The 23,500-nt window shown below is 33.9% G+C and overlaps 1 protein-coding gene across 1 annotated transcript in view; it reads left to right on the top strand.

The window, feature by feature from the left end:
* The window catches only part of DNAH14 (dynein axonemal heavy chain 14), a 202,746-nt gene that overhangs the window by 92,044 nt on the left and 87,202 nt on the right, over positions 1-23,500 (top strand). The window contains exons 37-46 of the mRNA XM_074316462.1: positions 2,535-2,750; positions 5,354-5,444; positions 6,819-7,027; positions 7,787-8,039; positions 12,636-12,720; positions 14,928-15,157; positions 17,570-17,686; positions 19,684-19,842; positions 20,924-21,059; positions 22,623-22,684. Coding sequence (XP_074172563.1) covers positions 2,535-2,750; positions 5,354-5,444; positions 6,819-7,027; positions 7,787-8,039; positions 12,636-12,720; positions 14,928-15,157; positions 17,570-17,686; positions 19,684-19,842; positions 20,924-21,059; positions 22,623-22,684 — 1,558 coding nt within the window. The remainder of the gene's footprint in view (positions 1-2,534; positions 2,751-5,353; positions 5,445-6,818; positions 7,028-7,786; positions 8,040-12,635; positions 12,721-14,927; positions 15,158-17,569; positions 17,687-19,683; positions 19,843-20,923; positions 21,060-22,622; positions 22,685-23,500) is intronic.

Below are 23,500 nucleotides of genomic sequence, written 5' to 3'. Positions count from 1 at the left end.
TTTGGAAATGCAAAAATATAAAGAAATAATATTTAGAATAACTGCAAATAATTTTGCTGTATTTTCTTTGATTATTTTTCCTACAGTAAATATATTTTGAAATAATTAAGGTACTCTGTGAATAAATGACCTCAATTCTTCTAATGTTAACATTTTCACCTAATATTACATGCTGAGAATTAACCCCACGTCACAATATCATTCCGATGACTGTTCTGTATATGTGACTACTATAATTAAGGATTCTCTCATGTATAATATTTTTAAATTGGGTTTTTAAAAATACATAATTATAACAAAAATATGTAGGCTGATGGCAGAACCTTAGGTAATGGAATTGTTTTGATCTTCCTCCTTAGTTCATGACTTTTTCCTAATTGGTCTGTTGAAGATCTTCTCTTTATTTAATAGTTTAGTTCAATTTAGTTTATCTCCTAATCTTCACTTCTTTTCCCTCTTCATCATAGGAACCCTCTCTAGTGTTTTTACGATATACTTATATATGTGCATGTCTTTTAAAAATGCCTGCCGAGGATTGGTTTGTGGTAGGGCATAATTTCGCCATGTACTAAAAGGTGAAATTCACATATCAAATAATTTATCATTTTAAGCTGCACAAATCAGTAACATTCAGTACATTCACAATGTTGTGCAATCATCATCTCCCTCTAGTATCAAAACTTTTTTATCACCACAAGAGAACATTCCATACCCATTAAGAAATCATTGCCTATTACCTTCTCTCTTCGTTTCCTGGAAACCACTGATTGGATTTCTGTCTCTGGATTTGCCTATTTAGGATATTTTATATAAAAGGAATTATAAAATATGTGACCTCTTGTGTCTGGCTGCTTTCACTTAGCATAGTTTTTGAGGTTTGTACAAGTTGTAGCATGTATCAGTACTTCATTCCATTTTATGGCTGAATAATATGCCGTTATATGGAATATTTGTTTATCCTTTCATCACAATTTGTTTATCTGTTCATGCTTTGATTGATATTTGGGTTGTTTCCCTCTTTTAGCTATTATAAATAATGCCACTGTAAACATTTGTTTACAAGTTTTTATGCAGACTTGTACAGTTTTTACAAGTTTTTCTTTTCTCTTGGATATATACGTATGAGTGAAATTGCTAGGTCATGTGGTAATTCTATGTTTAACTTTATAAGGAAGCACCAAACTGCTCTCCACAGCAACTGCACCATTATAAATTATCACCAGCAATGTGAGAGGCTTCCTATTTCTCCACATCCTCACCAACATATTTTTTTTCCATCCTAGAGAGTGTGAAGTGGTATCTCATAGCAGTTTTTATTTTCATTTCCTTAATCACTAATGGATGTTGAATACCTTTTCATGTGTTGGCCATTTGTATATCTTCTTTGGAGAAATATCTGTTCATATCTTTTGTCCTTTTTTAAATTTGCTTGTTTATCTTTTTGTTGTAGAATTGGTATATATATATATATATCTATTCAGCATACAAAATCCTTATCAGATATATGATTTGCAAATATTTTCTCCTGTTCTCATTTTGTTTAGTTCTTTGGCCCTGGTTTTCTTCATCTCTTTGACAATATTTAAGACAGTTAATTTAAAGACTTGTCTAGGATGTCCAATGCCTGAGCTTCCTCAAGGATGGTTTCTCTCAATTTATTTTGTCCTTTGCATGGACCATGTTTCGTGTTTCTTTGTAGGCATTAAGATTATTTGTTGAAAATTGGACATTTGTAAAAGCAAGCCACCTTTCCCAGTCTTCCCAGACTTGCTCTGTGCTGGGATAGTTCTTCACTGATTAGCTGGGCCTACTCTGAACCTAAGGATCCGCCTGAGATGAAAGTTTAGAGTCTTCTCAGATCTTTTCTGTGCATTCATCTAGACTGGGTCTGTGTGTGGCTTGCACAAATTCCTCTGTATATACAACTGCTTTTGAATGTCTTAATTTCCCAAAGGTTCCTACCCTACTCTCTCCTAGGGCCTCTATTGTATGTCTCCATCCACAATCTCTTGTCTTGGGTTTCTTTGGGTCCATAATCTTCCTGCAGTTTTTATAAGAAGTGCCTGCCACTTTTCCCATCTGAGATCGGAGATAGGTGGAATAGACCCCAGTTGTTTAGGCAACGCCCAGACCCAGTAGAATGTTGCAAATAAGATCTGCTTGAGTGCAAATTCTGACCTAAAGCTTAAAACTCTATCTTACTCTCTCTCACCTCTATATCCAACCCTGGTTCCAAACCCAGCACATCCCAGCGCGTAGACTGTCTTCCTGGATTAGGCACAGTGGGATTTTTTTTCTTTATTTTTCTAGGGATATTATTTATAATATCTAGAATTTTGAAAAATAAAGATTTTAACATTATGGCTAATTTTAATACATCAGTTTTTACTGTTCCTTACAAATTGCTGCGTTTATACAGAATCTTTCTTTGGAGTGGAAGACCTCTCCTAAAACCCTTTGGTAATAACAATGCAAAAAATTAAATAACTGTACCATTGTTAAAGTTTTTAAAAACCAAACTGGATTTTTCTCAGATTCCAGGAGTAAAAGGAAGAGTAGATATTTGTGTTTTAAATCCAAAGTGTATCACTCTTGATGAACTATATGGACACCTGGATCCCAATACTATGGAATGGACTGATGGATTATTATCATCAACAATTCGAAATTATGTGTATTGTAGCACTACAGGGAATTCAAAGAAAGACAATGATCTCAGACCAAAGTCAAGAATCTCAGATTTATCTGATGTAAGTTTAATATGGAATAATTACTTAATTTGACTATTGTGAATTATTTCATTGTTTATCTAAAGACTAATATTAAAGCACCATTAGATACTAGGGCAAAAGTAAATTATTATGATCAGCTAAAAAAAGAAAAATTGTAAGCTATAAAAAAACCCAGAAAATATACCATTGTGTTTTAAAATGGTCAGTATATAATAAAATGCCTTTAAAGGAACACAAAATAAATTAAGGGTAAGTGGAGGATGACCTAGTGATTCAAGTGTTTGACACAAAATTCATCAAAGAATAAACATGAATAGCAAAAGAAAATAGAAAAGTTGTATTCCCATTAGTAATAAGTACAGATTACTAGTATGTTCATCGGCTAAAATATATTAACAAAAAGAAGATATTTTGAACCAAAGAGATTAGTAAAGATTTTTAAAAAATAGAAAAATAATATTACATAATTACAAGATTGTGAAATAAAAGTTCATACATGTTTGGGGAATGCATACTGAGATTTTTAACTAGACATTTTTTATTTAGAAATCTAATAATTTATCCTAAGGAAATAAAAATTTATTGGATTTTTGCTATTTTTTATATTGATATGAGAATGTTTTCTATGTTCAAAAGTAATTACATTTGTCGTCTGTGCTGTACTTATTTTCCACTATCCATGAAAATAAGTTTATGAGTGTATTCTTTTGTAGATTCTAAGTTTTCAGTTACACCTTTCCCTAGTCTAAGATTATTCTGGCATATTGATGGTTGTTTAATAGAAAACATATAATAAACCCTTTTAAATCTTTAATGTGTATAATTTATTTTGGTGTGAATTATTAACTTAATTTTTCCCAGATGGAAAATTGTCCTGACACAATTGAATAATTCATGTCTTTCCCACTAATATATAAAAGGATAATAAATACCCATATGTATATAGGGCTTTCTACCTTCTTTACTCTGCCTCTCCATTTAAATAACAAAATGACACAATTTCAAAACACAATAGGTTTTTATTTTTATTTTTTTAACACAATAGGTTTTGAAAGCCACAATTCAAAACCTATTGTGGCTTTGAATAGGTTTTAATATCCAGAAGATATTATGCAGTGTTATTTTTCAAAATTCATTTCATAGCTATTCTGCAATTTGTTTGATTTCCTCTTTGATGCAAGAATTGTTTAAGAAAGATTTATTTTTAAGTATTCAAGTAGTATCTTTATGTTGTTGCTGGCTTTATTATTAAACTATGGTTTTATTGCATTGTGATTAGAGAATATTGTCTCTAGTGCTTCTCTTATTTTCAGCATATTTTAAGATTTACTTTATCACCTATATATGATTATTTTATTTATTTCAACTACCATTACTGAGAGATCAATTAGTCTTCTATGAATGTTCTTACCATTTTCTTTTTCTATTTACTATTGCTTTTAATTTACGCTATTTTGTAAATATTTATAACTGCTAGAGCTTCATTTCAGATTGTTTATCTCGTTTAATGTTTTTGCCCTGATTACAATACCTGCTTTGTTTTTTCTTTTTCTTTTTTTTGCGAACCTGGTATGCTTTTTACTTGTTGTCCTACAAACTAAGTAAATTCTTTAAAGAACTATCTCACACATGCATGATGTTGTTGGTACTAAATATTTTATTAACGATTAAAATGCAGATAATATTTGACCCACATTTTTAAAGATCTAGAGAAAGGAATGTAAGAGAGTGAAATAATGATTTCTGTACAGGGGTGACAATTGCAGGCTTTTGCAATAGGAATAATAATTGGGAACAGCCTTGGACTTGCTTGTCTTTCTGCTGAGGCTGGGGAATTAGAAGGGACTGACCACTGTTGGTTGCATTGCGATGTCCTGTGCTCAGGCCCACGTTGGGTCTCTGCCTTCATAGCCCACACCGTGCCCCCAGCACAGGTCTAGTGTTTGGTCTTCTCCCCTTTTGCTCTTGGTGGTAAAGGAAACCAGTTTCAGTCAGCTGATGCTGTATTAATTACCCCTGTTGGGGATATAAATAAATTAGCCCCACAGATTATTAAGAGTTAAGTATATGCATCGATCAGAATTTCTTAGAGATTAGTCTGAGAACAACCTGTATTAGAGTGCATATTAAAAACGGAAATTCCTGGGCTCCACCTCAAGCTTAAGCAAATTAGAATTGCCAAGGATGCGGTGTTAGAATCTGCAATTTAACAAATCCTGCAGTAATTCTTATGTAGCCTATAATTTTAAAACTCTATTGTGAAGGAAGGTCTAGGAAAAATATATACCAAAATGTCAACTGTGGAGTTTTTTTGCAGGTAGTGGAAATTCAGAGAACTTTTGCTTTCTTTCTTGTGCTTTGCTGTATTATTCAAATATTATACAATAGCATGCACTATCTTTCTGGGGGGGAAAAAACAAAAATAAAAGAATTTTCTAAAAGTAAATGACTTGAGTCACAACTCACATTATACTGTGGTGGTTACGTGTTGATCTTTCCAGCTAGAGAACCTTCTGCCTTTTATATTTTTATCACTCAGGAAAACCTACTGACATATAGTCCATTTGAGTTGGAAAGTGTGATCAAATAAAAACTTAAACATTATGGATTACTTATTTTAGGTTTTCAAACTTGAGTCCTCTGATACAGCAGATATTGATGATAATATTTTTGAGGAGATGAAGAAAGATATTAAAATTCCAGAAAGTCAGGGTAAGTGTTATTATTAAATTTAATAAAGCTAATTAATTAGATGGCAAACTGGATCAATCCGACCTTTATTTATATCTTTAAAAACATTTTTGATTATTAATGTTCTGTTCTTGTACTATTTATTTTTCCTCACGTGCTTATTTAAAATGTGTATAGCTTTACCACGTGTTATGTTACATAAATACGAAGGCTTACAGAGCCCTTTTAGTGTACAAATGAGCATTAATGTCTTACGAGAACCACGTAGATATTATAGGTGGAAGTAAATACTGTGTGAGAAACAACAGGCAAATTACAGTATTGCCTCCAAAGCAGGACTCCGTAAGCCCATGCATCCACAGGCCAGATCACACAACCCGGCATAGTCGTCTCAAATGAATTGCGTGCCCATCATATGCCACTCGGCTCTGTGCCAGGGGGACAGAGAAAGTATGTGACAGGGTCCTTGTTTCAAAGGAGCTGACAGTCTGCCCAGGAGCCCCAGGCATTGCTGTCACTTCCATGGTGAACCCCCTTTCCACCCATCCATCTAGTCTGTACATTTATGTTACAGACTTGGAACGAGACTTCTGCTGTTGCTTCTACTTTCTTAGAATTCCTAAATTCTTTGTGCGTTACTCTTTGGTATTCAGTTTGGGAGAGTACAGTGATTGGGCATGATAAGTTTCCTTCATAGGATGTTAAGAAAATCCTGAAGGCAAGGCATTTCAGCCAGGAGATCCTAACTGGATCTAGTGGTGACATCTGCGTCCTAACTCCACTTTCCTGTTCTTCTGGAATACTTACTGTCTGTCAGGTGCTAACAACTTTCTGTCTCCATAGTGACCATTCATACCTCGCGTATCCTGACCAGTAGATTTTCTAAAACTATCTAGCAAGGTGGTGGGTATAGAGTATGGAAAGAGGAGTAAATGGATTCTCAGTGTGAAATACTCTAAATAATCTGTCTATTTGGTTCTTTCTTCAGTGGGCTTCTATTTCCCTTTCCTAGTTCCCAGGGGCGGCATATCCAAAAAAAAATGTTCCTGAGTGGAAGGAGGAAACTTACAAACCATATTATTTCCCATGTTATTGTGGGAAAGATAAATTCATGGCTCTTTCTCTTAGCCTAATTTTAAGGCTAATTATACAATTCAGCTATCTAAGAATATTGAAGCAATGTTTAAAGCATTATTAATTAAGTATATGGCATGAATATTTACTCATATTTAATAAATATTAGGGACTACATATAAACCCATTCCCTCTCGTGTTTTCTAGGATACAATTTTTAGTCTTAATTAGAAAATATTTTCTAAATAGAATATTTGCAAAATAATAATGAAAGAAGTCTGATATTATTCTCAGTTACATTAAAAATATTTTTCTCTCCAGACTTTGATTGGCAGTGGATTGTCCTAGATGGTCCAGTGGATACCTTTTGGGTAGAAAGTCTGAATTCTGTGCTAGATGACACTCAAACGTTATGCCTACCAAACAGTGAGAGAATAGCTTTAACTAATAAAATAAGAGTGATTTTTGAGGTGGACAGTCTCTGTTACGCCAGCCCTGCTACTGTCAGCCGATGTGCAGTGGTCTATATGGTAAGTTTTCAAAATCAAATTTCTTAACAAAGAAAATATATTGCTTAGGATGATAACTAGTCATTATGTTTATTCTGTTGTTACCTCTGGATCCAACAGAGTGATCCTAGCAGTTGAAAATTGTGTGTCCCCTAAAGCCTCCTATTCCAGAAATTAGTATGAATGTCATTACTGCTGTTATTAATACTTAGTGATTGGAATGTCACTATTTTCCATAACTTTAACTAGTGCGTTCAGTAGGCAGGTTAGGCTGCTGGTATGAATTATTTTTCCAGTAGAGGAAAAATTGCTCAGAAGCCTTTTCACACCCATTCCACGACTGTCTGGACTTGTGAGACACATTACCAAGTGAGTGGTGAGGAGGTAGAAGGAATAAGTGTTTTCTATACATGAAATTAATTAGTAGCCACAATTAGCCCTATGTTCTAATCTAGTTAACTCCTGTAAAGAATACAGCTACATAGTGCTGATTTTCTGGATAAGCAGTTCCTCTCACTGTATACACACATAGCTTCAACACACCTCTCTACACAAAATCCCCCAATTGCTTGTTGTCTTATAGGACCATGGTTAAAAATCACAAGTATTTCAGAAAAGGGTAATTCTTTACACTTTTTTGATTACTTGCCCTTTAATGAATGATAATTCTAAATCATATTTGGTAGGGGGCAGTAGTGAATTAAAAAGATAGTAAGAGAGTAGGTGGACATTGTATTTTTATTTATTTACATAAAACTATCTGGTGCTTTTTATTGTTAGGACCCTGTTGCTCTGGGATGGGAGCCTTACGTTAAGTCGTGGCTTACGAAAACTTCTAAAATTATGAGTCAGTCGGGAGTGGATTGTCTTGAATTCATGATTAATAATAGTGTCAAGGATGGACTACAGTTTATAAAGAAGCATCAGAAATTTCAGCCATTTCCTGTGCAGGACATAACAATCGTTACAACTCTGTGCAGAATTCTTGATGCTTTCTTTGAATTCCTGGGTAAAAATGGAGGCTTTGGAGAACGTGAGTTTTTCTTCCCTAAGTCAATCTGATGATATTATATCTTAGCTAGTCAATGCCAGTTGTTTATCACCTTCCATTAGATTTTATAAAAGAAAGAAAGAATGGCCAAGAATTTTCAGTCTGTTCGAACCAACAGCAATCCTACACAAGGAACAAACTAAAAATCATTTACAGAGGAGCATATCAATAAAGTAAATTTATATCATGCATAAGTGTTGAAGGGTCACAAGAAAAATGAATATAAAGAATTCTTAGAGGATCTCTATTAGGGAAGAATGGTTTAAAAACTCTTTGGAGATAGAAATAGGGGGATAAAATCCATCCAGACAGAATCTTAGGTGTAAGTTGTAATCATGGCATAAACATGGAAAGTGGTAAAACATCTGTAAGGAGCGATCAAAAGGGGGAAGTGGGGAGGAAGAAAAGAGTAAAGGGGGTCAAACATATGGTGATGGAAGGAGATTTGACTTTGGGTACTGAACACAATGCAATATACAGACCATGTATTACAGAGTTGTACACTTCAAACCTATATAATTTTGTTAACCAGTTTTACCCCATTAAATTTAATGTAAAAAGTGATTAAGAAAGCATTATGGCTAAAGGTATGGTCTCTGGTGTCAGAAAGCCTGCATTCAACCATTGTTCTCTATCTGGTTCCTGATGAGATGGCAAATTAGCACAGGCTCCCACCTCTCTCTCCAAAACCTGATTCTGGCTCCATGAAACTAACAAATTTTGAGAAATCCCAGGAGTAACAAAAGCTGGTTATGGTTCCAGTGGGGGGGAAGGGCGGGACACTGCAACCCTAAACAGAAAAGAGCTGGGTACCAAGAATGGAGATAAAGTGGGGGGAATATTTAGGTTTGCCCTTCCAGCTTCTCCTTATGGCTCTTGAATAAGCTATTGTCTTTCTTTTTGCCAATTAGCACACCACAGCACAGCTGGAGGCAGCAACAAAATATCATATTCACAATGCGATGAAGCCTGACTAGGTTAGGGAGCAGGTAAAAACACATTTCCTTCTACTGCCAACCCCCTTCACATCTTAAAGCCTAAATGGTTAAGACAGAGAAAGAGAGAGACCACACTTGAAGAAGTGTACAGTGATGTAGCCACTATTGAAAATGATATGACCATTCGTTTAAAAAAAACATAGAATTATCATTTAACCCAAGAATGCCACCTCTGAGTATATACACAAAGAATTGAAGAGGGACTCAAAGGGGTATTTGCACACCCGTGTTCACAGCAGGATTCACCATTGTCAGAAGGTGGGAACAACCCACTTATCCATGGATGGAAGAATAGATAAACAAAATGCGGTCTATACATACAGTGAAGTATTATTCAGCCAGAAAAATAATCAAATTCTGACAAGACAAAAATATGGATGAACCTTGAGGACATTAAAGTAAGTGAAATAAGCCAGTCACCAAAGGTCAAGTATTGTGTAAATCCACTTATAGGAGCCACCTAGAAAATGCAAATCCATAGAGAAAGCAGAATAGAGGTTACCAGGGTCTGGTGGCAAAGGGGGTGGGGGATGGGTAGTTATTGTCTAATGGGCACAGAGTTTCAGTATGAGATGATGAAATATTCTGGAGATGGATGGTGGTGATACAAAAATGTAAATGCACTTAATGCTATTGAATTATAAATGGTTAAAATATATGACATTACATATATATTTGCCATAATAAAAACATTTTCCCACAAGACTGTGTATATTTGCACACTTTAAAAAGCTGATGCCTGAGGGTCTAGCTTCCAGTCAGCTTGAATCTAGGTGCTGAGATTCTCCCCTTTGGGACACTGACAGGTGTTGGCACACCCTCACCTACTATGAGCTACTAACAATATAATAGGCTGCTTGGACAAGCACAGAGAGCTCAGAGCCAGGAATGAGGCAGGTTTGAATGACAGCGTTCATCTATATGAAGCTACTCCGTCAACACTGGGAGAGGTGGTTGTTTCATCTACTATATAGAAATCAACACAGAGTCAAGCAAAATGAAGAAACAAAGGAATATGTTTCAAATGAAACAAGATAAAACCTCAGAAAAAAAATGTCATACAATGGAGATAAGGAATTTACCTGATAAAGGGTTCAAAGTAAGGGTCAGAAAGATGTTCACCAAACTAGGGAGAAGAATGGATGAACACAATAAGAAATTCAACAAAGAGATGCGAATATGTAAGTACCAAATAGAATCACAGAGCTGAAGAATGCCATAACTGCTGAAAAACACTCTAGAGGGTTTCAGCAACAAAGTAGATGAAGCAGAAGAAAGGCAGTGGAGTCAGAACAGCAAAAACAAAAAGGAATGAAAAAAGTAAAGAGAGCTTAAGGGACTCACGGAACAACATCAAACAGACTAGCATTCATGGGTGTCCCAGAAGGAGGAGAGAGAAAGGGGAGGAGAACTTATGTGAAGAAATAATGGCTGAATATTTCCCTAACCAGTGAAAGGAAACAGACCTCTTGACCCAGGAAGTTCAGAGTTCCAAATAAGAGAAACAAAGAGACCCATGCCAAGACACACTGTAATTAAAATGTCAAAAGCTAAAGACAAAAGCAGCGAGAGAAAAACAACTTGTTATGGGCCCAGCACGCTTCCCCTGCTGCAAAACTCTGCTATCTAAAAACTACTTGTTATGTACAAGGGAAACCCCCATAAGACTAGCAGCAGATTTTTCAGTAGAAACCTTGAGGCCTGAAGGAAGTGCCATGACATATTCAAAGTGCTAAAAAAAAAACTTTCAACTGAAAATACCCAGTAAAGTTACCATTCAGAAAGAGAGTTTTCCAGACAAGCAAAAGTTAACAGAGTTCATCACAACTAAACTGGCCTTTCAAGAAATGTTAGAGGGACTCCTTTAAGCTGAGAAGAAAGGGTGTTAATTAGTAGCAAGAACACATATAAAAGAATAAATCTCACTGGAAAGGTAGATTCATAGTAAAGGTGGTGGGTTAATCACTTATAAAGCTAGTATAAAAGTTAAAAATAGTAAAAAAGAAAACTATTATAATTAGTTAAGGGATACACAAGCTAAAAAGATGTATAATGTGGCATCAAAACCAAAATATTTCAGGGGGACAGTATTGTTGACAAAATATTTCAGGGAGACAGGGGGATCAACATCACTGATCATCAGGGAAATAAAAGTGAAAACCACAGTGAGATATCCCATACCTATTAGAAGTATATACACAAAATGTAATATTATTCAGCCACAAAAAAGAATGAAATCTTGCCGTTTGTGACAACATTGGTAGACCTCATTATGCTAAGTGAAATAAGTCTGACAGAGAAAGACAATATCATATGATCTCTCTTATATGTGAAATTAATAACAGAATTATGTATAATCACAAAAAGCAAAATAATCTGAATTTCAACAATAGAATGGGTTCACACTAAGGTATAGCAATATCATGTTTCAATAGAAAGACATGAAATATACTTAAAATAAAAGGCAGAATGAAGGCCGGCCCGGTGGCTCAAGTTAGAGCTCTGTGCTCCTAACTCCAAAGGCTGCCGGTTCGATTCCCACATGGGCCAGTGGGCTCTCAACCACAAAGTTGCCAGTTCAATTCCTCGACTCCCACAAGGGATGGTGGACTGCGCCCCCTGCAAGTAGCAACAGCAACTGGACCTGGAGCTGAGCTGCGCCCTCCACAACTAAGATTGAAAGGACAACAACTTGATTTGGAAAAAAGTCCTGGAAGTACACACTGTTCCCCAATAAAGTCCTGTTCCCCTTCCCCAATTAAAAAAAAATAAAAAGCAGAATGAGAACCAAATCTCTTTAATTTTTTATTTAAGTTTAAATTATAAATATATATTTAATATTTAAATAGTTTGCATTTACATAAAAGAACATAATGAAATGCATCAACATTTAATGGTTATTATCTGTGGGTGGTGGAATTATGGGTGATTTGTTATTTTCTTCTGTATACTCTTTATTTCTACATGTTTTACAAGAATTGTATGCTATTTTAATATAAAGAAAACAAACATTTTAAAAGAATAATAAGCTAAAAGGAAGAATGAATAATTCATTCTTTGCGTTTCTGTGTTGAATGGATGACTTGGACAAAAAAGATGGGTGATGGGGTTAGGGAGACAACTACCAGCTGCCTCAAGTGTACCTGTTTGGTGTTTGTTTTGATAAATTTCTTATTTGAAAGCATAGAGGCTTCTTTTTTAATGCTTCACTTTATTAGGAACAATTTATTATTTAGTTTGTAATGTGTACCATCTTTGGAGGTAGTCACTGGATGTTTTAAAGTTTTCATTTTGGAACAATGAAACTGACAAAAAAGTTACCAGGTTAGAATGAAGAACAAAAATATGCAGATTTATGCTTCAGATAAGGATCGATTTAGACAATTGCAGGTACAGTATCTGCTCCTCTTTCCTTAGAAAAGTAACATCCATTTTGTCCAGGGACGATAACTTTATGTGAAGCAAGATGTTCTCTTGTCACAGTTTACAAACTAAACAATGTTAAAAGTTAAACCTCACTAGTTAATCAGCTAAATTTTAGGTCTGTTGTTAATTGCAGAAAAATACTTTCTTTTTTAAGGTGAAGATTTGAGGGACATGTCAGCTGAAGAGGAAAATTCTTCATATTCAATAGTTTCTGTCAAATTCAAGGATATAGAAGAAAGGTCAGTTACATTCATTCAACAGATGTGTTTTGGTACCTACTAGGTGCCAAACACTCAAATAGGTACAGGATTACTTGCCAATGAAGAATACTTTTGTAACTTTGTAACATCAAAATCCACTTAAATTTAGTTTATTCTAACTTAGATTTATTTTATTCCAGCTCAGATAGTGTCCTTGTATATCTAATACAAGATTTTTATGCTACATTATGAATAATATGGATACATTTATCCAAACTGTACATATTTGAGAAAGAAATAAAATTGGAATGAATATATTTCATGAATCTACCATTTATGAGCTGAGAAATATTGAACCAGTTCTAAGTATTTTTGAGCTTTGCTTTTCTCATTCGTAAAACTGGAATAATAATGTGATGTGCTAGATGTGTAGAATAGTGCCTGGTGCATAGTAAGTGGTCAATAAATTATAGCCCAAACCTTTACTATTTCTTGCTTATAATGTTGCAGTAACCTATTAATTGATTTTCCCAGTTCTTCCAGTCTATTTTCAATCTGACAGCCATATATTGTTTTTCATTTTTATTAAATAGCAAATAACCATATAAGAATATTTATAAATTATGTGTAAGATAGAAATACCAATACACAAATATCCATAAATGCACCATTCAGTCGTAGAAAAAAACCCATAATTTATCTCTGAAGTTCCCTGTGTACCTATCTAGATTTTATGGTATCCCATTATCTAAGATAACTACTGGATTTTTGTTTTAATATATTCCCAAGCAATATATTTTTAAACTTTTCATGTTTTTAAACTTTAATGAAGTCACTGTCTCTGTTTTTCTGTGTCCTACATTTTTTTTCAATGTCATGTCCCTGTGAGTAATCCATTGTTCATGTAGGAGTTCTCCATTCATTTTCACTGCTGACTAGTAGTTCATTGTATAAATGTCACCATTTATTTATCCACTGATAAACATAGAGGTTTTTTAAATTTTTTGTTACTATAAATACTACTTTTATTAATATGCTTATACATATCTCCTGGTATTTATATGCAAGAGTTTGATTTTTTCAAACATAAATTAGAACGTTTCTTTTTATAGCCATTTAATGACTTCCCATTACACTCAGAGTAGAAGGAAAAAAAGCCTTAATAAAAAAAAGCTTTAAAAACACCTTCCTACCTCTGCATCTCCTAATCTCTTCCATTAACCTTATATGTGCTTCAGTGACACTGGCCTCTGTCTTCTTCAATTCCTCAGACTAGCCAGGATTCTTTGGCCTCATCATGGGCTTGACACATGGATTCCTTCTGCGCAAATGCTCTTCCTCTTACATCTTACCAAATCTCACTCATTCCTCAGGGCTCAATTTCACTGTTGCTTCTTCAAAGAGGCCTTCCCTGACTTCCACAATCTAAATTTGTTACCCCTACTATTCTCTTTATGGTATGCTTGACTCTTTCTTCATTACACTTGTTTTGTTCCGAGTAGTTGATACATAGTAGGAATTCAATAAATATTTGCTCAATAAACTATTACACATGACTAGAAATTTCAAATAAAATTGTACACGTGCATTATACATGAAAGATTGCCAATAAATTTCAGCTCAGTGATATATTTTTAGGATTTTTATAATTTATAAATAATTTTATGATAATGCTAAATCTTGAACTATTATGTGTTTAAAATGTCTTCGTATCAGGCCCTTTTGTTCAGTCCCATCACCCACAGCCTTTTCACTGCAGAATTTCTGGGTTCCACAAACCAGGATGACCTGGGCTGACCCAGACTGGAGAAAACTCTCCCCGGAGTCACACTACCTGGCTTTAGCCAGGTTGAACTAAGTCAACCTCTAGGATTTGGTTAAGAGGAGTACAGAGTGAGTGACTATTCACTTACATCTTTCTACATAAAATGGAGAATTATCAGATCCTATCCCAAAGGACAGGTAAACTCTCAACTAATAAATTGACCTAGAATAAAAATGAATCATATGTACAAATAAATAAAATGAAAGTTGACTACAAATCTCTTACACATATGGTACTTTAAAAATAGTAGCAGTTTATAATTTACATGACATCTCAAAGGAAAATTATACATTAACTCTAAAACTTTTATGTCAACTATAGTATAATTTTTACTAATGAAACTTTGCAATGATATTGAAATAAATTACTGAATGCTTTCTAAAAATGTTAACCTTCACCCTTCCACATTTATCTACGGCAGAACTGAAAATACATGGTATCTGGAGAAACATCCTGATCAATTAAAAATAATGATTCAAAAGCTTTTCGTGTTTGCATTTACTTGGGCATTTGGAGGAACTTTAAAACGTGAAGATGAACATGAAAATGACATACTGTTGTATTCAAGTTTTAAACTGGATTCTCTTGCAAGAGTCACCTATGATTTTGACAACCTTGTTCATGAATTATTTGAAAGCAATTCACAAGTAGGTAAGTTCTGGAGGGGGAGTCATAATTATGCATGCTTTAGAGTACTTAAAATTATTTATGATTGGGCTTATATTGATTAAGCGCTTCTTTTAAAATGTGAAGATTCAAGGTAAAAGAGGGTTAATACCCTTTCTCCAATGAAAAGAGGCTGAAGAAAATTAGATTCCTGGTTGATTCTTGTTGCTACAAGAAGCTGTAATTCAAGTAAGGCAGAAGAACAAAGATAAAGCATTGAAACTATGAGCTGAGCTGTATAGCTGGGTCTGTATTATGTGTGTCATCTTGTAGCAGAAACTTCTGTAGATGAAGAATATTGTAGTTTCATATTTATTTTTTGAAAGAATATTTTTCAAATTATTTTTAAAGCCTTAGATTTTTTTACTATTTGTGGGTTTTTTGAAGCAGTTCTAAACCTTCCCAATTAGCTGTTACTGATTAAAGGAACTTTGAACAGATAAGGAAATCATAGATACAAGTATCAAAAAGAAATATTGAACATGAATGTATTTTTTTAATAGAGAGATGAGAGCTAAAAATACTACCAAAAGTACAAATCCTACTAGTTTGTCTAATGTAAATTTTAAAGTATCATTTGAGGTTATTTGTAAAAGGTCCAGTTAAGACATCCGTATTGCAAAGTTTTTGTGTTATTTCCTATGGGAATTAACATTTAGTATCAAAGACATTTGGTATTTATATACAGTGGAATGTTATTCATCCCTAAAAAGTAGGAAATCCTGCTATTTGTGACAACAGGCTGGACCTTAAGGGCCTTATGCTAAGTGACGTTAAGTCAAACTGAGAAGACAAATACTATATGATCTCACTTATATGTGGGACCTGAAAAAGCCAAACTCAGAAACAGAATACAGCAGTGATTGCCAGGTGCTGGGGGAGAAGGGGGAAATGAGGAGATTTGGTCAAAAAGTATAGACTTCCAGTTGTAACATAAGTAAGTTCTGGGGATGTAATGTACAGCAGGGTGACTATAAATAATAATATTGTATATTTGAAAGTTTCTGAGAGAGTAAATCCTAAATGTTCTCATACACACAAAAAGATAATGTGAAGTGATGGAAATGTTAACTAACCTTATTGTGGTAATCATTTCACAATATGTATGTATCAAATCATCATGTTGTACACTTTAAACTTAAACAATACTATTTGTCATTTATGTCTCAATAAAGCTAGAAACAATTTTTTGAATCAATAATACCAAATGTTAGCATGGAGGCATAGTAACAGGAACTTTCATGTATTACTAATTGGGAAATAAAACAATACAGCCACTCTGGAAAGCAGTATGACAATTGCTTAAAATATCAAATATGCACTTACCATCTGACTCAACATTTCACCTCTAGATATTTATCCTGAAGAAATGAAAACTTATATTCCCACTAAAACCTATACACAAATATTTATGGCAGCATTCATAATTTTTTAAAAATTGGTAACAACTTCAATGTTCTTTAGTGAGTGAATGGATACACAAATTGTAGTACATCCACACAGTGGATTACTCGGCAATGAGAAGAAATGAACTATTGATGAATATTGAGGAATAATATGGATGAATCAAGTGCATTATGCTACATGAAAAAACTCAGTTTCAAAAAGTTACGTACTCTATGATTGAATTTATATGACATTCTGGAAAAGGCAAAATATAAAAATAGGGAACAAATCTGGGGTTAGGGTTGGCAGAAGAGTCTGAACATAAAAGGGGTGGCACTGGGGAATTCATTAAGGTTTTAGGATTGTTCTGTGTCCTGCCTATCATGGTGGTTACAAGAATACATGCGTGTGGTAAAACTCATAAAACTATACCCCCAAAAAGTGGCTTTTACTATATAAGTATGTAAAAATTTTATAAATGAGTCAAAATATATAGAATATTAACACTGTTATCTTCATATCGTGAAACCATGGCTGGATTCTTTTGCTTTTATTATTCTGTATTTTCCGGAATTTATTAAGAAAAGCTATTACTTTTATAATGGAAAAGTAAATGTAATTTTCATAGAAGTATCCAGCCAGGTTCTCTAATGTATCAGCTTGACCACAACCAGTATCCTACTGGCATTAATAATATCCAACACATGGTAATAAGCAGAACTTCTTGGTAAGATTTTAAAGTATATCAGATCATGATGCACATTGCTTTCTGGATATAAAAAGACAAAATGTTAATAAAACTTAGCTTTTATACAATTAAATATTAGAAGGGGGAAAAAGAAAGCCTGTTTCTTATGTTTGAATACATCCTTAGTGAATAATAATTTCTGGTTCAACAAACCAATCTTTCAAATAGAGATCATATCATTAGTGAAACGTTCTACAAATGAACCTCATCTTTACTTTTTTTATTTATCATTTTCTCTTTTTTTTAATCATTTTCAAATGTAGGCATTACCCTACCAACTGGTGAACATTCTATCTTTGGGTATTTTGTGGATATACAGACATGTGAATTCGTACCATGGTCAGAATTACTTCCTAACAGTCAGACACTAATTCAAAGAGGTAAGCGTAATTATAAGAATCATACTCTAACTTCTCTAAAATATTGAGAATACTTCATACATAAAAGTGGTTGTGTCAGCAACTTTAAATACTGATATATTCCGAGTTTGTGCAGGTACCAGTTTAGATCTTTGTTTATAAAACATAACTTTTAAAAAATGACCTTTGAATATTGCTTTCTGAGAAAGTTGGAATGTATTTGATTGAGTCAGCTGTACAACTATAAAACTGTAGATCTTTGAAAGTCTTACTAATGGAAATATTTATTATTTTAAATACTGTGATTATTTAAAGGAGAAAAGGGAGAGGATCTCTTCTAAAATAGGAAAAACATGTAAAAGCTGCACTTGATTGTAAAGGAAACTGCTAATTAGAAAAGAATAGTCGTACTTTGACAAATATCCATATATGCTAAATTGTTTTTATTCTCAACCTTCTACTTCTACATATAGAAAAAAAGATACAGAAAATTCTTGTACTTTGAGAACTTGGTTGAAGTTTGAGACAGGAACTTAGTAATCAAGCTTCATGTAAATTTCTTGCAAATATAAGAAATTCAATAAATGCAAAATAAATTTAATTGCTTTGAGGTCAGGTTTCTTTCATCAAAGAATTTCAAGTTTGGTTTATAAGACTTGTTGACAGAAAACAACCAGAGCTATCAGAATCATAAAGCATCTAGAAAGTTTTAGCTCTATATTAATTTCATTTGGAAATACCAAGCTTCTATTGTACAATATTTGTCACCACAAATATTAGTGGGTAATCATATTTATTTAAAACCTCTGAATTTTATATCATATGTTAGTGCTAACATTGGGTCATTTTTATCCTTAACTTTTACCATTATATATATATTACCATTATATATATATATATATATATATATATATATGTATATACACATATATATATAATGGTAAAAGTTAAGGATAAAATTTATATATATATATATATTTTTTTTTTAACTGAATATCAATGCACATAGCTCAGTATCTTAGTGTACCGCTCCTATGGGAATTGTGTATTTTCTCCAAATCTATGATTAATATCCATTATTGGATCACTGGTAAAAATATTTATAACTTAATATTCATTAAATGCAGTAATATTAATCAGCAAAGACCTTTACTTGCATAGAACTATCTTTAAAATTCACTACTTTTTTGAAAATTACAGAACAGTATACACAGTATGGGAACTAGGTGACTAGGATGTAGGGATGAGAAAGAGACTGACTGTTCATTGTGTACATTTACGTACTTTTGAATTGTGTACCATGTGGCTGTATTAGCTTTTTAATTTCCAAAAGAGTGAGTAAAGGATGAGGAGGTGAGGCTGTGGTGTATTTATCCCTTTTGAGAGTTCTGGCTGTGCAATGGGGAAAGAATTGGGGTGGTATTTATAAGAAGCTGTGAAATCGAGAGGGATTTGGTTTAGGGGTGTTGTGTATTTCATATAAAATTACCTATGTTCAACTGATTTTTAGTAACAAAAATCTCAATTTCACATGGTTCAAACAATAAAAAGATTGGAGATACTAGCACATGTCTGTCTGTACAGTGGAAAATTCCAATACAGAGGAAGAGAGAATGGTGAGGGAGGATTCCTCCAGAAGTGAAGTTCTTAGACAAAAGATTGCAGGAGACTCTGGCGGGAGAGCTACCGTCTTCGTTTTTACTGGAGGGAAGAAGGCAGAGACGCGTGCATTGCATATGAGAGCACATTCGGAGGTTTCATGGTAGGAAAGTCAGAGTTTACATAAGATGGACTTAGGAATGTGTGTGGTGAGCTCACCAGCTGCAAGTATGAATGAAAGGGACAATTGCCGATATCAGCAGGGACCCCCAGGTACTTGCAACAATTTTGGTTTATCTGTACATGTTCGAATTGCTTTATAATGTTCAGACTTTCCCAGAAAGTATTTAGTACCTAAAAGATTATGTTAACATTTACTGATAGATTTTTCTGAAACTTTAAAAAAAATTTTAACTTAGGAACTTCAGTCCGAGCGGATCCTCAAGGATCGGGTGAAAACCTCTTGAAGATAACAGAACATAGAGAGAACATTCATCACACTGCTACCAGAGATACAACATGCCTTTCTTTTCTCATAAGCCTTCTTTTAAAGAATTCCTGCCCTGTACTTGTCACAGGTATTAAAAATATTTAAAGAAGGAGAATTCCAGAGTTTGGAAGAGGTCTAATAATTATTTAGTCTAGCCATTTTATTTTATAAGTTGGGGGGCGGGGTGGGGGGGCGCTGGAAATGTGCCCTAAAAAGCTTCAGTGACTATATCAATCTATATTCTCACCAACAGTTTATGAATGCCCGTTTCTCCACATGTTTGCCAGGACACCATAAGTTTTTTTCATCTTTTCATTACCTTCAAGACAAATTCCAGGAGTAGAACTATTGGATTAATGTATGTATGGCTTCCATAGCCTATGGGCTGAGGGCCTGCAAGGGCCACTGAAGATATTAATATTGATTGGTTTAATTAAATTTACACACATAACCACGTTCAAAGAAAAAAACATTATCTGATTTTTAAAAAATGTGCACACATAATTCCTCAAGCCAATGCTAAAAATTTTTCAATCCTTTACCATTATCAAAGGAGTAATTCAGTACAGCTTCTGCTCTTTCGTAACATTTATTTCAACCCATTCAGTTGCCTTTGCCAAGTCTCCAAGTTGTGTTGCCTTTCACTATATCAGTGGCCCAGTTCTACACTCAATATTCAGGCAAAATGAAGTTGGAACGCTCAGATAATCTGTACTTTACCTCCAATTTGGTCTAAGGAAATTCTTATTTTTACTTAATATTTAGTGAATTGTAAAGTCATGACTTCCCTGGTCTGCTGCAATAAGGAGTTTATTAAAATTTTCCCCCAGATTGTGTTGGTAAAATTTTCGGGGAAATTAATTTCATGTAGTAGTTTAGCTGTGCTATGAGCAAAAAGTTTTATGATAGGCTTAAATGGACATTAGATAAAAATAATGGTTAACTCCTAATTTATTCTTTTGTTAAGAGGTAAATAATTTAAATAATTTGAGAGGTTTTCATATTAACTACTTGGTTTGCCCACTCTTAACTACGTTTAAAAAATAAAAAACAAAACCATACTTTTCATGCAATTTTCAAATGAAAGAAAATATGATTAGTTCATTTTAATATGTTAGCATCTCTTCATTTTCTTACGTATAAATCTAACCTATCTTTTTGTCCCTTAGGAGACTCCGGTGTTGGGAAAACCACTGCCATTAATCAAATGCTTGAAAAGTTAGAGGGCTCAGGAGCATTTGATGTGAAATATAGGTCAATTTTAGGAGAAGTCCTGTTATATAATGAAATTAAAAAATCAAGGTAGTGTATATTAAACTCTAGATTTGATTTTTCTGGTTAAAAATAGTTTTCTATTTTGTGCCTTGTTTTAAAAAGCAAACCTGTTATATATAAAGTACAGAAATATTCAAGAGAGAAGTTAAGAAAATCATTACTTTTCCAAAGTATTAACAACTAGATTAATTCCTTTAAATGAGAAATTCTTATATGTATTTTAAATATAACTAAATTTACAATTTCAACTCTTTTCTACCTAACAAAATGCAGCTACATTTTCCTTCCTTGGAAAATGCACCTAAAACATAAAAAGTGTTGCATGAATTGGTTTTATTGCACTAGAAATATATTTCCTTCTTATTGACTATATTAGGTTGGTACAAAAGTAATTGCGATTTAACAGGTTAAAAGTAATTGCAAAAACTGCAATTACTTTTACACCAACCTAATATATAAAGAACTTAGTTGTTCTGTGCATCTCTTCCTGAAGGAAAAAAATGGAAAAGAAATCTAAATTGTGCAAATAAAAAGTGCAAAATTTTGAAGTTAATTCTAATTCTATTAAAATATTAGAGAAGCCTGCTGTTGTTTGCACTGAGTAAGAAGAATTGTGGAGAGGCCGAGATCAGACCTTTCCTCCAGTCATTAGGATCGTATTTCCAACTGCCTTTGTCACATCTATATTATGTGACATCCAGTATGTGAGATACTGGATATCTCATGAACATCTCAACATTAACAGAGCCAAAACATAACTCTTGATTTCTCTTCCAAAAGTATTTTCCTCCACTATTTCTCACTGCAATCAATGAGACCCAATTATTCAAGACTGAAATCTAGGCCTCATCCTTGAATTTCCCACTTTCTTCTCACCAGCTCATCTCCAGTAGCCCATCTGATCCCTCAGAATCCCTATGCCCCCATTTTTCCCTGCCTTACAACCTATCTTCTGTTAGTCATATCTGTTCTGTCTTCGCAATACATCTTGGATTCTTCTATATCTCTTTTTTCAAACATCACTTTTGGTCCATGCCACCATCATCTACAGCTTACACTAATGATTTTTAAATAGAATCCTACTACACTTAAATAAGCCCTTAAAAAAACATAATTTTTGAAACATTTAATACAATAAGAATCATTCCTTTCTAAATTGTTATAATCATGAGTAATGGAGTCTGAAAAAATTTTACTGTATGTTCAATAGTTAAACTGAAGTGGATTTTAGCGATAAAGAGTATATAAGGAAAAAAACCCTGAAGACAAGACCAAAATAAAGTGAATGGGGCTTTTGTTGAGTGATCCATAAGACAAACGACAGACTTTCCAAAGAAAATATCCAATAGCCTGGCAGCCTGGGAATTTTCCCAATTTGTTTTTTAGAGTAAGCCCATATTTTGTTAAACTTGGGTATCAGTTCTAATGGTGACACTAGTTTTATCTGTAAAAGTGTGAGCAGAAAAAACAATACTTGTTTCCTTACAGGAGATAGAAGTAAAAATCAACCACGCACTAATGCTTTTATTTTGTTCATATGGCTACTAAAATAAGTAAGCTAATTTTGAATCTTAAAATATTTTATTTCAATAGCCTGAAACAGAATATCAGCATGTTGCTTTCCGAAACTCATAAAACAGCACCTGGAAGTTTAGGTATGTATTATAGTCATTTCGAAACCTTCCTCTTTCAGCCACATGCAAGTCCTTATCGACTGAGAAATTTCAAAATGAGAATTTCAATTGATAGTTTAAAATAAAAAGTCCTGAAAAATATCCACGACCCTCTCAAGTTCTACCCTCCTCCAAAGCTGGGATGGTTCTGGTAAAAGGGTTTATGTCTGCTTTCTGCGTATTCTGGGTTATCAGTGGAACTTTAGCTCAAGTCTAGAAGTACCCGAAGGCAGCATCTGTCTGTTCTTTTCTTCAGTGCTTTCAGAAATAGTGCAGTAGGAAAGTTATGACTGTCGTTCTCAGATCAGACTATACAACACAAACGCACGTGGAATTTCAAGAGCCTCATCCTTGAAATTTCTGATTTACCGTGTTTCCCCCAAAATAGATCTAGCCAGACAATCAGCTCTAATGCATCTTTTGCAGCAAAACTTACTATAAGACCCGGTCTTATTTTACTATAATGTAAGACCGGGTCTAATATAATATAATATAATATAATACCCAGTCTTATATTAATTTTTGCTCCAAAAGATGCATTAGAGCTGATTGTCCAACTAGGTCTTATTTTCGGGAAAATAGGGTAGTAGTTTGGGAGCAGCAACTTCACTTCTGAAGAGGAAAAGACGGGGTGGCCCAGAGACGGCGGTAACGAGGGAAAGGGAGCCTGGCCACAAGATTCCTGCCAGAAGAGCGTTTTGGTTTGGGAGGCACTTGTTTTTTCTTTTCTTTTTCCTTTAGCATCATTCCAAAAAATGCTTCTGGATGATCCTCAGTTTCAGTGCCTTTGCTTGATAG

Source organism: Rhinolophus sinicus, linkage group LG12 (assembly GCF_036562045.2).
Source record: "Rhinolophus sinicus isolate RSC01 linkage group LG12, ASM3656204v1, whole genome shotgun sequence".
Classification (NCBI taxonomy): Eukaryota; Metazoa; Chordata; class Mammalia; order Chiroptera; family Rhinolophidae; genus Rhinolophus; species Rhinolophus sinicus.
This window is presented reverse-complemented; position numbering and strand designations above follow the sequence as displayed.